This window comes from Hakea prostrata, chromosome 9 (genome assembly GCF_041222555.1).
Source record: "Hakea prostrata isolate BN-2017 chromosome 9, UWA_Hpros_2, whole genome shotgun sequence".
Classification (NCBI taxonomy): Eukaryota; Viridiplantae; Streptophyta; class Magnoliopsida; order Proteales; family Proteaceae; genus Hakea; species Hakea prostrata.
Genome location: NC_142608.1, coordinates 10,738,549 through 10,752,542, shown reverse-complemented (window position 1 = coordinate 10,752,542; position 13,994 = coordinate 10,738,549). Strand labels below are relative to the sequence as shown.

The 13,994-nt window shown below is 36.0% G+C and overlaps 1 protein-coding gene across 2 annotated transcripts in view; it reads right to left on the bottom strand.

Moving 5' to 3' along the window:
- Window positions 1-746: 746 nt before the first annotated feature.
- Window positions 747-13,994, bottom strand: part of LOC149004612 (cytidine/deoxycytidylate deaminase family protein) — a 35,263-nt gene continuing 22,015 nt past the window's right edge. The window contains exons 3-9 of one of the 2 annotated variants that reach the window (XM_089169494.1): window positions 10,906-11,005; window positions 10,648-10,725; window positions 7,453-7,766; window positions 6,332-6,451; window positions 4,044-4,289; window positions 3,842-3,967; window positions 747-1,329 (exon numbers count right to left, since the gene is read on the bottom strand). In XM_089169494.1, the coding sequence (XP_089025620.1) occupies window positions 1,033-1,329; window positions 3,842-3,967; window positions 4,044-4,289; window positions 6,332-6,451; window positions 7,453-7,766; window positions 10,648-10,725; window positions 10,906-11,005 (1,281 nt within the window). In that variant the 3' untranslated portion in view covers window positions 747-1,032. Of the gene's footprint in view, window positions 1,330-3,841; window positions 3,968-4,043; window positions 4,290-6,331; window positions 6,452-7,452; window positions 7,767-10,599; window positions 10,726-10,905; window positions 11,006-13,994 lie in introns of both variants that reach the window. The other variant, XM_089169493.1, reaches the window with a different exon arrangement.

Sequence of the window (13,994 nt, the reverse complement as noted above, 5' to 3'; positions counted from 1 at the left end):
CGTTTGGATAAACTCTAAACATAAAAGCCCATTTAATCATTAAAAAAAGGGTAAATATCACTTACCTCCCCTCTTGGCTGGACAAATAGCACTTACACCCCCTCTTAGCTGGATAATATCACTTACCTCCCCTCTTACCTAGCAAATATATCAAACACCTCCCCTCTGTTGACTTTCTCGGTTAAATTTAACTTTTACCGTTAAATATTTTTCTAAAACCCTAAATTACCATTGGATTAAAAAAATTTTTTTTATTTTAAACCCTAAATTACCTAATCACTCTAGCAATTAAATACTAAATTATCCTCAATTAAAATAATTGTTAAAAACCAAAATACCATAGTTAAAACACAAATTATCTTTAATTATTAAAAGCCCAATATATCCAAAAATTTATCAAACAATTAAAAAAAACCCAAATAGTAGTACGTGTTAAAAAAAAAAAAAAGGGTATGTTGGGCTTTTAATAATTTAGTTTTAATTACGGTATTTTGGTTTTTAATTGAGGAAAATTTAGTAGTTTAATTGTTAGCTTAATTAAGGTAATTTAGGGTTTAAAATAAAATATAAAAAAAAAATAGCCAAGGGTAGTTTAGGATTTTAGAAAATTATTTAACGGTAAAAATTAAATTTAATCGAAAAAGTTAATAAAATGGAGGTGTTTGATATATTTACTAGGTAAAAGAGGAGATAAGTGATATTATCCAGCTAAGAGGGGGTGTCAGTGCTATTTGTCTAGCTAAGAGGGGAGGTAATTGATATTTACCCTTAAAAAAATGAAAACCAAAGATTAAAAAGTAAAATAAAAAACTAATCTCAACGCCATATTGTACTTGACAGTCTCGATGCATGGCTTTTCTTGCAGATACACAGTTCGGAACCATATAAGACATTTTTGTGAACATTAAGAGGACCAGAAATATCAATAATGAATTTACCCAAAAAAACAAAAAAGAGGAAAATCATTAACAATAATGAATTCATCATCTCTCTAATATATAACTACCTTCTTCCTCTAAAATTTCCCTTTCCCTATTTTTCATCTTTGTTTTTCCCCTCGGCCACTGGTTGATCTGAAGAAGAATCCCCAGTTGACATTGAGGACTCTCCCAAACACTCTGATCTCAGCTGCATCAGTAGCCTGCCCAGATAATTTAGGCCTTCTCCTTCCCGGCCCCCACCCCAGAAGAGGTCATGTGGTGAAGCTTCAACAAGAACTGAACCCGCAGTTGATAGCAGCAAAGAATTCAAGTGAGGATAAATGGAAAACTTGCATTTTAGGGCCCTGTACATTACATCAATTTTTTGTTTCTCCCAATCAGATCTCACCTGCATGGATGGATAGAGAAAATCCAACAATTACAATGTGTCCATAAAGAAAGAAATCCATAGCACATTTTTCTGTTAATTTGGGGGTTTGGTCAGGGGATGAAAAAGTACTTGTCTTTATTTTTATTTTATTTTTGATAGGTTGAGAAGGTACTTAGTACTTAATCAGTTGGAAACAATCATCAGTTACAGAGTAACTACAGCAAAAACCAAGAATGTTGGTTTTCCTTTTGAGATTTAAAGATATATGTTCATTACACAATACTTCCAGTTGCATCCATCCACTCCATCCATCCTATTCTAATCCTTTGTGTATCATTATCTGTTTTTCTTCATTTATGATTAAATCTAAGTACCAGGAATTTTCACCCAATATAACTCCCTATTATAGATTTTCACTACCTCGTTTTTGGTCTCATTGTGTACAAAAGTAACACACCTTATACTCAAGTTTTCACTCTACAAATCATAGGACTCCATGATTACAAAGCATTTATTCCTTCTTTTGTCATAGGACTCCATAATTACAAAACATTTATTCCTACTTTTGTTATTTTGTTATCACCGACCAAACAACATCATCAGCAAAAAAGCATACACCTAGGGAGCTGATCTTGAATTTTGTAGTTAATTAATCAATGACTAACTCAAACAAAGACCGGCTTTGAGCCGACTGTTGATGTAGTCCAATTGCAGTTGGGAACTCACTGGCCTATACATTCCCCAACAACCCACACACCCCCAAGCACTATCAGCACACCATTATACATATCTTTAACTACGTCAGCATCATAGTCACTAAGCAGCAGCAAGGGAACTACAACACTAGAGGTTAAAAAAGAAGACAACACCAAGAAGGACCTCCCTAAGCATCCAAGGCATCCAAACTTCATTGTAACACTACTCTCTATCATAAGCTTTTTCATCACTAAAGACCATAAGGAGATCCTCCTTACATTCTCTAAATATTTTCACCTGTCTTACGCAAATGAATAACTTTTATAGTTGAACTTCTAGGAGGAATAATGTCTTTTTTTCATTGATTCTAAGTTTTAAACCTCTATCTCTGGATATCTCCTTTTTATAAACCGGATCTATAATGCCTCTACTTCATTGGTATTTTTCTTGGGCTTATTATCTTAGCAAACAACTCAGACAGACAACTTATTAGAAAATTTTCTAAGCTCTTCGACACCACTGTTGGCCTATTATGCCTTAACTATTTTCATATTCTTTACAGTTCCATTTATTTCAGAAACCTTACTTTTTGGTATAAATCTAAGACAAGATGCGACAATATTTAATAAATCCACTTTTTTTACTAATAATTAAGTTACAAAGCTATTTACAGTAATTCCTAATCCTGGGCATTTTTAAATATTGGGCTTTTTACTATAAGAAAACGTCCCTGATAGAATTGGAAATCTATCCAGTGAGCAGAGCACCCAAACTCATGCATTAGAAAATTTCAAGTTTTGAGAATTTCTCTTGGGGAATAAAGCTCTCCTACTAACTAGGTTTGCATGGCCAACCTCTGTAACTCATTTGTCGGTAAACTGATGGTTATATCTTCTGTTTCTAACCCATTTGTGCCAATCAGCTCTGCACGTGCTGCAGGAAAATTCCCCCAATTTTATATATAATCATGCATTTGTTTCCAGGTAACTCCAAACAAAAGAATAAGATTTACCCAATATTTATCCACAGTTTTTAGCTGGGAACAAACAAATCCTACACAATTATTAATTTCCATAGATTTTTTTTTACCATTTATGTTAAATACAGCAGTAGCATACCATACTTTTGGGAAACAAAACAAGAAATTATCGGTGGGGTTAGTTTCATGCTAGTCAACAGTAATTTCAGGATATCAAATTAACAATTCTCTGAAGTAATTAAAAGCCACACTATGGAAGACTAAAACAATCTTGAAATTCTTAACATCCCAAGTAATAATTAACTAAATATAGCAAAAAGGGTTCAGGTTGTGCTGGCTCAAGAAAAGCTTAGGCTAAGGTTATGGCCATTCCATACTAAATTTGAGCAGGCTTAAGGCTAGCCCTAATCAAATTTGTCATTTTCCCAGCACCATGCAGTAATATTGCATCTTTAAGGAAGGACAAGTAGGAAAGTAAGTAATTTGTCATGTAAGTCACAATCAAAGGATTGATTCTGCCAGGTTTACCTCAGAAATGTATGGAACATAATGAATTCCCAGCAGACACCTATGTTGCTCCCAAAAAAATCAAATCTCCACATATTTCTAACCATCTTGTCCATATTATGAGGAAAAAACAGAGAATACAGGAAGGTGGTAACTGTCTCAAAGGAACAACCACCACCAAATGGTGCCAAGACTGTCAACCAGAGGGTGGTCAGTCTGTCCCCTGAAACAAAATATGCAGGCTAAACAATATCTTTGGAAAAGTTGATAACTAAAAAATATTCAAATGCTTGTAGAATTTGATTTTAATAGCATGCACAAAACCACTGTGTGGCTGCAAGGTAATACCAGATCAGGATGCTGTCGCTGCACTGTCCTTCCTATGCATGCAGCTTCCTCTGGGCTCTTTGCCGCTTTTATTTCCTCAACGAATTCTCTGGCAACAGGATCATTTACCCCGACAAACTTGTGGGCCTGAATAATGGAAGGTTAAGAACTTTACAACTAATTTACAACAGTGGACCAAGATACATGCAGAAAAGCAGTTTACCTGATAATAGTGCTCCACACTGGGCCAGGTTTGGTAGTTTCCATTTTCATCAGGCAATCGCAAAGGATGAGGAGAGAAGTTAGAAAAGGCTCCATAAGGATCCCATGTTTTATAAAAGAATATGATGTTTGCCTCATAAGGAGTAACAGTTGGATCTATGGATGAAATTTCATTCAAAGACGGGATTGTAGGTGTCAACTCAGGAATGGGCTGAAGAAATCCACTAATAAGCATGTCGGGTCCAACCTGTAATTCATCAAATTATGCACTAAAATACTTCGGACACAAAGTAGCAAAAAGATTTTAACAGACACAAAAAATTCCTAGCATAGTAGATTGTCCATAGACTCCATACAAAAGTTCAATTGATAGCTATGGATGTTGGACCTTTGTCACATTGGTTTTTGTGGTCATGGCCTCATCCTATTGGCCTTAAACATGAATACTGGACCTTAATACAAAATATTGTACATGATTCAAGTTTCATTCAAATAGTTCCTTACTGTAATTCTGTGCAACTTAAGTTATAAGGGCATGAAATCTTATTCATGTTCTTTCGTTTTAGTTTTTAGTGTCAGAGTCCTATATCTATAGGAAGTCCTAGTTCTAATAGGTTTTTAAGTTCTATTCCTTCCTCTGAGTTTCTTTCCTATTTCTATTATGAATTGTAGAGCTGGTAGCCCCTATTTTTAACCCTTTAGGAAGAATACAGGGTCAGAAAAAAAATTAAAGTTCGGTTGGTGCAATTCAGATTTTGCTTGAGTTTCTTGTTCCCTTGTGGAAGATAGGTCCAAGGTTTAAAGTACCAGCTGAGACAAGGTGAGACAGCCCATCATGTCTTGGTATAGCAAGCCATTGAGATGATACATGCTGATATATCTCTATAATATTTAATCTCCGTAGTGTATTTTTGTGTCCCATTGTATCAGCCAATACAGTGTGATACCATACGACACATTGCGATAGAGTTGATATATTACGATACCAGCATTTTTTAAATTAAAAATTATGTAAAATTTTAAACAATATCTTACCATAGACAAAATGACATGTATCAAGCAATTTCAAAGAAAATTTCCAGACTATAACAATATATACCAACTTGTATTGACATGTATCAATATGTATCAACATTTATAGACCATAACTCCAGATCCTAGCTTTTCGGTTATGTTTCTCACAGAACTCAACAGAGATAGAAAACCAACTCCCTTCGTGCTCCAAATTCAAATTTTCTTTATTTTTAAAAATTTGGAGCTTCACTGTTGAGCCTTGGCACAATGGTTAGTGGACTACAATTGTAGCCTAAGGTCAAGGTATTGAAACAGCTTCTGAGTGAAAATTGTTGGGAGTAAGACAGCATATGACAAATGCCCCTGGACTCTGTTAGTGCGGAAGCATTCAGCACTGGGTTCGCCCTTTTATTAACTTTGTCTATTCACTTTGGGCTAAAATTTTACAAATGAGGTACATAAGATTGTGTTTGTATGAGATACTCTCATCACATCTATCCATCCACTCTTGTCCCACGACTCCCACCACATGGTAGGTCATGGAGCACTAAACATCATTGTGTACTTCGATGTAAAAAAATATGAAAGTTGTAAACCATTTACTTAGTGGGTACTCATATATGTTTCTAGGTTTCCGCTTAATGCATTGTCCATTCAAATCAAACAAAAACTGAAGGTGAGATAAATCATACTAAACATGCAACCAAAGAAGCTTTTCTTGGTTTCTATTTATCACAAGAATAATGGGAAGCAGAGACATTGAAAGTTAAAGGTGTTCTTAGTTAGAAACCTGTTTAGGAAGTATATATATAGTTTATCCCCAATCAGAGTTTAACTCTTTTCTGTGAGGAGTTGCTAGTGAGGAAGAATGTTGATAGAGCTGTTCATAATTTAAAGATACTAGTGATAAATATCAATGTCTCCTTTCTTTTTTCTGTTTGTTTGTTTGTTTGTTTGTTTTGTTTTGTTTTGTTTTGTTTCTTCTTCTTCTTCTTCTTCTTCTTCTCTTTTCTTTTCTTTTCTTTTCTTCTTTCTTTCTTTCTTTCTTTCTTTTTTTTTTTTTTTAACTTAAATAGGTAACGATCAATTGCAAAAAGTGAAATTATAGATACACAACCACTACTAGACAATAGCAAATAAGAAACGAAAGGGCACAAGGAAATCAAACTAAAACAAATCCCAGTTACAAAAATTACATATTTAAATTATTATAAATATAATAAAGAACTACAAAATGCCATATAAGAAGTAGATCCCTAGAGTCTAGACACTAACCTGTTCATATGAAGTATCAATCAACTCGAGGGCCTGAGACATCTCAACCATCCCAAGTTCACCAACTGGAGAAGGAGCTTTCTCTCCTCCAATGATTTTAGGAGCAACAAATGCATAAACCTGCATCAAAGAAGCAGTTAAATATAAATGGGTAGCCATTCCTCAGCATAAAAACTACATGACATGGGAAGTGGTTACTGATACTCATGCCAGATGGAGAAATTAAATTAACATTGAGAACTTTCATATGAAGTCAAGAAGATGGCATAAAACAATAGAATTCACATATTCCCCTCTTTGCAGATCTTACACTGAAGAGGGCCATTACCCAGTGTTGGTCCTGCCTAGGGGGGGGGTCCTGGGTGGGCTGAATTTGGAATTAATCCTAACCCTTGGGCAATTTTTTTGTGCAAAGTGGCCACCTTCAAGAAGCAAACCCAGGCATTCATCCTGGCAGCCTTAACCCTTTACCACTTCTCTAAGCAACGGTCCCTTCTTACAGATCATTATACCTCAGAAGAGAATAAGTGAAGAAATGGTTGTATTATAGTTATACCTAAATTACAATGGGGTGTTTTGAGAGAGAGAGAGAGAGATCATGTAAACACATCCAGTAAACAACTTCCAGTTTTCTGCAACTTTCTCTCTTTCAGGAATTGGTAGACGCTCTGTTGAAAGGGAATAGAGACAATCTATAATCAAAGGCTACAAATTACCAAATCAGGGGCAATTTAGGGGGGGGGGGGGGAGAATATAGATAACTAAAACATGTACAGGATTTGCCTACATGGAGTCCCACCTTCTTTGTTTTCCTATTAGTTAATCCAGGATATAGACCCATTACAGGAGGAGATCCTACTATATGATTGACCCATTCTAACACAAATGTGGGGATCCATTGTATTGTTTACATATAACAAACTTGCACTTAGTGTTATTGCATATCCATCTACTTCTTCCTCAAATAAGTCCTGATTCCACAACTGTATAAAAAGATTCACCTTCTACAGGGGAAAAAACATAAATTTCAACTGTTCCTATAAAAGACATTAAAAAACTGAAAAGAGACCAAATGCATCGTGTAATAGAAAATAATCTCTAAGAAAAGCAATTGAAAGTACCTTGTGTATAACTTGAGATTCAATAGCAGGTGCAGATAATGCTCCACCACACTCCCACAATATTGAAAGATATCCACAATCATAACAATATTCCATGAGCACCCTAGGGTTTAAGATGTCAAATTCCACCACTTCAACGCCTTTGGATGCAAGCAATTTCTGAAAACTCCTCCTTGCACCCCTTTGTGTTGCTACTATAGTTCGTACTTCAGATATGTCCCACAGGTTTGCTATCTCGGGAAGATTAAGAGACTGCGACATGACAATTCGTACAGGCAAATGTCCACCTCCATGTCTTGCAGTAAGCCGTGGGTCTGTAATCAATGCACGAGTTAAAAACAGCAAATTATAATTGATGAACTGCGAACTAGAACAATAGATAACAATTGCTGTAAGAGTCAGATCAGCAATTAATAATTGACGGATCTGAAGCTAACAAAATTATCCATTTGATCTAAAACTAATCTCTTTTTGGATTGTTAGAATTTCAGCAGCTGCAATCAGCCTAGGGACTGAAAGAAAATTTAGAAAGAAGAACAAGAAGAACAAGAAGAGAAGAGGGAGAGAGCTTGTGCATGTGTCTTTTGGCTATCCCTTAGTGCTATATTTATATTGTAAAATCAAGTCTTGGTTCAGGAAAATTTCCTAAACTAAGTTACAACAAAATAAAAATTACATGTAGTATAGAAATTCCAAATCTGCTAAAAGGAACACTATCATAGAGAGATTACTTGTCAACCAAGCAATAAGAAAATAGAAAGTAACCAAAAGAGAAAGTGACTAAAATAGAAAGTGCCAAAAGAGAAAGCTAAGGTAAAATAGAAAGTGAAAGTAACTAAAATAGAAAGTGACCAAAAGAAAAACCTAAGATAGAATAGAAAGTGATATTCTAACACTCCCCCTCAAGCTAGAGTATACATATCAAAGGCTCCAACTTGGAATTACAAGAACATAGCAAGGACTCATCAATCTTGAATACAAGTGGCAATAACAAACGCCGAATAACACCAAGAGAACTTCACTTGATGATAATCAACATCAACTTAATCTTCATGTCAATGAACCATCCAACAATAACAATATGCAACTTTAATGTCCACATAAGTAGGTAAAAAGTCCAGCTCCAATGTTGCATATAAGCCATTCTCAAGAAGGCAAGTAGTAGTTAAAACTTAAGAGTATGGGTAGGTAAAAGGCAATACATGTTACTCCGCACTAAGTAGGTAGGTAAAAGGTAATAAGAGTTATTGCAGACCAAATAGGTAGGTAAAAGATAATGTGGGTTATTGCAAACCAAGTAGGTAGTAGGTAGTATGGGTTACTACGGACCAAGTAGGTAAGTAAAATGACAATATGGTTACTACGGACCAAGCAGGTAGATAGAAGGCAATATGGGTTATTGTGAACCAAGTAGGTAGATAGAAGGTAATATAGGTTACTGCAAACCAAGTAGGTAGGTAAAAGGACAATATGGATTATTGCAGACCAAGTAGGTAGGTAAAAGGTAGTATAAGTCAGGGCGCACAAGCAAATAGGTAAAGGCATTATAAGTTACTCCGGACCAAGTAGGTAGATAAAGGCAGTATGGGTTATTACGGACCAGGTAGGTAGATAAAAGGCAGTACAAATTACTATAGACCAAGTATATAGCTAAAAAGTAGAATACCATCTTAGGATAAATGTCTCCACAAATAATACTCTTCAAAAAACTTGAGCGGATATAGACAAAGACTCCAATCTCCGCCTCACATACAATACTGCACGTGGACAAATAATGACGACAAATTACCAATATCTCAAAGTCTAAACTAAGGAACTACTTGGGTACTTGAAGGAACCATGTAACTTGATGAATCTAGGTGCAAGAACCTCCAGTCATTTATTGATGTCAAAAAGTTATCCAGAACACAGTAGTGATAAGTCAGCTGCAACACTCAATCAATTTTTGGACCCTATTTATCAGAAAAGGGAAAAAAACAACTATAGTTGATTCTGATAAATAGGAAAGCAGTAGCATCAATAACCAGGTATTCTTTAGAACCCAATAATGGATCACCAGTGGTAGGAGAACATCAATTAGGTGCACCAGCAGAACAGCTTATGTTTCACCCCAAAATCTTGACAGTACAGCAGTAGCATCTCCCAGCACAATGTTTTGATAGCCAATAAAGAAAAACTGAACAAGCAGCAACAATGGGAACAGGAAACTCAATTGCAGCAATAAGGTAACCCAAATTGCAATAGATTTTGATAGGGGTAGCAGCTGATGGAATAGCCAGTACAGTATTTCTCAGAAGAATGTCTTGGTAGCTAGTAAAACAAAAAAAACTGAACAAGCCATGGAAATTGGGCACTCAACTGGAGCAGTATGGCAACTGCACTTGCAACAGATTTCAATAGGGGCAGCAGCCAAAGCAATTTATAGACTAAATAGACTTATACACCACAAAACAAACATCCTAGAGGATTCGGATGAGGCTGATAGATCTCATGAAATAGGAGATGAGTTGCATTGATTTATTTTTGGTCTCCGCAGATTGCAAACTGGAGAAAATAATTTTAGTAAAAAAATAGTCCTTTGGGTTTTCTGTAGTAGCATTGAATACGTAGAGATCTCTTCATAAGTTGTCAAAGAAGAATCTCAGTTACATGGATAACACAGCGATAGGTGGCTGCAAACCAAGTAAGAAAAGAAGAAAAACTGAACAGTCAAGAGAGAAGTAGTGGTCCCTAGGCTGATTAAAACCACTCTGATCCCATTTTAGAATTTCAGCACCTGTAATCAGCTTAGGGACTGAAAGAAAATTCAGAAAGAAGAAGAAGAATAGAAGAAGAATGAAGGAGAAGGAGAAGAAGAGAAGAAGGAGAGAGCTTGTGCATGTGTCTTTTGGCTCTCCCCTAGTACTCTATTTATAATGTAAAATCAAGTTTTAGTTTAAGAAAGTTTCCTAAACTAAGTTACAACAAAAAGAAAAATTACACATTGCATAGAATCTCCCAAATCTACTAAAAGGGACACTATCCTAGAGAGATTACTCAGCAACCAAGCAATAAGAAAAATAGAATGTAAGCAAGATAGAAAGTGATCAAAATAAAAACCTAAGGTAAAACAGAAAGTGACATTCTAACATGAATGTTAACACATACTATCCCGGCGTACTGTGTTTCCTCCAACAATAATGGCATCACTTCTACCTCGCAACTCAAACACTCGGTGCCTTGACTGTTTGCTGCTAATCCATGAGGCATGCCCCGTATTGGTTGCAATCTTTCCTGACATTATCCAAGTAACAATGACAATCAGAAAAAGGCTACATCTTTATTCTCTAAAAATGTCTGTAGCTTTATTCTCTAAAAATGTGAGTCACTAAGTTATGGATGCATCCTTCAATCTCAAAATTAACCTGAACCATATCAAGAAACCAAAAGTCAACTAGTGAATATTGGACTTACCATCTAGGGTCATTGCAAACTTCAATACAGAGAATGGGACTTGTGCAGCAGCTCTATACATCAAAGGAGCATTAACTACGAGGCATGCTTTCAAAGCTTCCTATAGCATATAAGTTAGAAAAAAATTACAGCAATAAGCCCCTGAAAACTATTAAAGCCACAGTAAGCTTAAGATCCTTCCACCACAACGTTATATCAGCTTAGAATCACTCCCAAGAAAACCAAATTGTGCTTAATTACAGATAGGTACAAGTACATGCATAACACATAGACTGTAAGTTTGAAGAATAGGTACTTGAGAATGGCAACAAACATAGAGAATAGGTACAAGTAAAAGAAAAGAGAGAAGGAAATGCCAGACAATGGAGGAGAAGCATCTACCAATTTACAAAAATAAAGGTGACATTCAGAGCTACAATTACTGTAGAGGCAGACTAATGAATCATACTATGCAATTATGGTAATTGGTTATTGAAACCCCACCAAGACAAGAAAGTACAATTATAGAAAATCAATCTGGTTTCATACCAAGAAGATTCATGATAGTAGTAACTAATAAAGTGTTGGATTCTATTAGGAGTCTAATAAGAGTTTGTATAGGAGTTAAATTAGAGTTTACATTCATGTAAACTTCTATTCCTTGTAATAGTCTACTTTCCACTTAATTATAAATAGAGGGCTTGAGATCATGGATCAATAAGCCATTCTGTCAAACATTGTATTTCTACATGGCATCAGAGCCTAGATTCGATTAGGATTTTTTTCTGCAAAACCCATCTCAGATTTTCTCCAATTGTTGCAGAATTTTTCTGCAACAGTCGCAGGAATTTTCTGCAACTATCACAGAAATTTTGTAACCTATCGTTCGATTAGGGAAGCGACCTACCTTCTTCTTTTGATTTTTTTTCAAACCCATCGCCAATCTTCAGTTCTACTGCTGGCAGTTTTTCAGTACCGTCTTGGTCGCCAACTGAAACAGAAAAAATAGAAGAAAGAAGAAGACGACAATTCAGTTCCGTTTCGATTCGACAAATAAGAACAGAAAACAGAGGAAAGAAGAAGAGAAGAAGAAATCAGCAACTTCCGCTGCTTCTGCAACTGCAACTACCGCTGCTCCTACAACTTTTTTTTCTCTCGATTCTTCATCAGCCTGCGATTGAGGTTCTTCGATCAGGGTTCTGCTATTGAGGTTCTTCGATTAGGGGCTGTTCTTCTTAAGCCTGCGATTGAGGATCGATTCTTCATCTGAGACTGCTTCTTGCTGCTTCTTTTGATTAGAAGAGAAATCGCATCGTAGGTGCTGCTATTTTTTCTGAATCGCAAAATAATGTCATCAATTCTCTTCTCAAACAGTGAGTTTCCTCTGATTCTTTTCATCTAAATTCTTCTTTCAATCTTGAATTTAGCAAACTCTATTTTTTTCCCTCTTTCCTACGGTTCTATTAGCCCCCAAAAAAAAAAAAAGGAAGAAACAAAAAAACCGATGTTTCAAGGGCTTATTTTGTGAATTCAATTAGTTCTAGGGACCCAAGTGTAATTTCAGATTTTAGGGACTAATTTGTTATTTCAAAAGTTTCAGGGACCTATTTGTAATTTCAAATAGTTTCAAAGACCTATTTGCTACTTTAGCTTTTTCAGGGACCTATTTGTAATTTCAGATTTTCTAGGGACTTATTTGTAATAAAAAAAAAGGGTAGATCTGTTTGGGTTGTTTGGCTATTGCATTCTGCGACATTTCTATTACTTCAAAAGGGTGAAGACCGAAGAACTGCAGATAATTTTGTCAACATGACAACTATTGATGGTACAGCCTTGACCACTGCTTCCTCTACTACCCATACCAACACCTACCTTGCTACTTCAGGTAAAACCTTTACAAGCTTTCAAGCTTCTTCGCTTTCTACTCCTTGGATCATTGATTCGGGAGCTACGAGATCATATGACAAGGTTTATCCTCCTCTTTCTTACAATATTCTCCAACCTCGGAAAGGATAAAGTTCGAATTCTTTGATGGCTCCTATTCTTCCATTGCTGGAAAAGGGACCATTCAGCATTCTCCATCACTTTCTTTGTCTAAAGTTTTACATGTTCCCTCTTTCTCTACTAACTTGCTCTCTATCAGTAGTCTTACACATGACTTGAATTGTAAAGTGACTTTTTTCCCATTTTACTGTGTCTTCCAGGATCTGGTCACGGGGAAGGAGATTGGACGTGGTAAACTAGACAATGGACTTTATTTGCTCTAGCCGATTGGAGAATCTACGTCTGCTTTGACTACATCTTCTAATCCGGTCCATTCGGTAATATCAGACCTTCATCAGTGGCACCGTAGGCTAGGTCACCCCCCTCTAGGAACTCTTAAGAAAATATTTCCTGATTTGGTTTCTTCTTATAATGAAAATAATTTTTTTGTGAAGCCTGCATTTTTTCAAAACAAACTCGTTCTACTTATTTACCTTCTCTTCATAATAGAAAACCTATTCCTTTTATGCTAATTCATACTAATGTGTGGGGTCCCTGCCGACGTGTGTCTATTACTGGGCATAGGTACTTTGTTACTTTTATTGATTGTCACTCTCGTTCTACATGCATTTATCTTTTAAAACAAAAAAATGAGGTTTTCCGATGTTTTCGTGACTTTCATAATATGATTAAAACTCAGTTCAATGCCACTGTGAAGATCCTTCGCAATGACAATGGCACAGAGTATATTGATGGTGAATTTCAAAGATATCTCTCTAATTCTAGCATAATACATCAGACCAGTTGCGTTGATACGGCTGCCCAAAATGGGGTTGCCGAAAGGAAAGAATCGGCATCTATTAGAGATAGCCCGTTCCATTATGATTTCTATGAATGTCCCTGACCAATACTGGAGTGACGCTATTTTCACTGCTACTTACCTTATGAATAGGATGCCCAGTAGGATACTTGGTTTTAAATGTCCTAATGAGATTCTTCAGGGAGCCTCTTCTTTTGTTATTCCCCCAAAGGTTTTTGGATGCGTGTGTTATGCCAGAATCATAGCCCACCAGAGTAAGCTGGCTCCCCGCGGCCTACGTTGCATATTTTTGGGGTATTCTGCTACT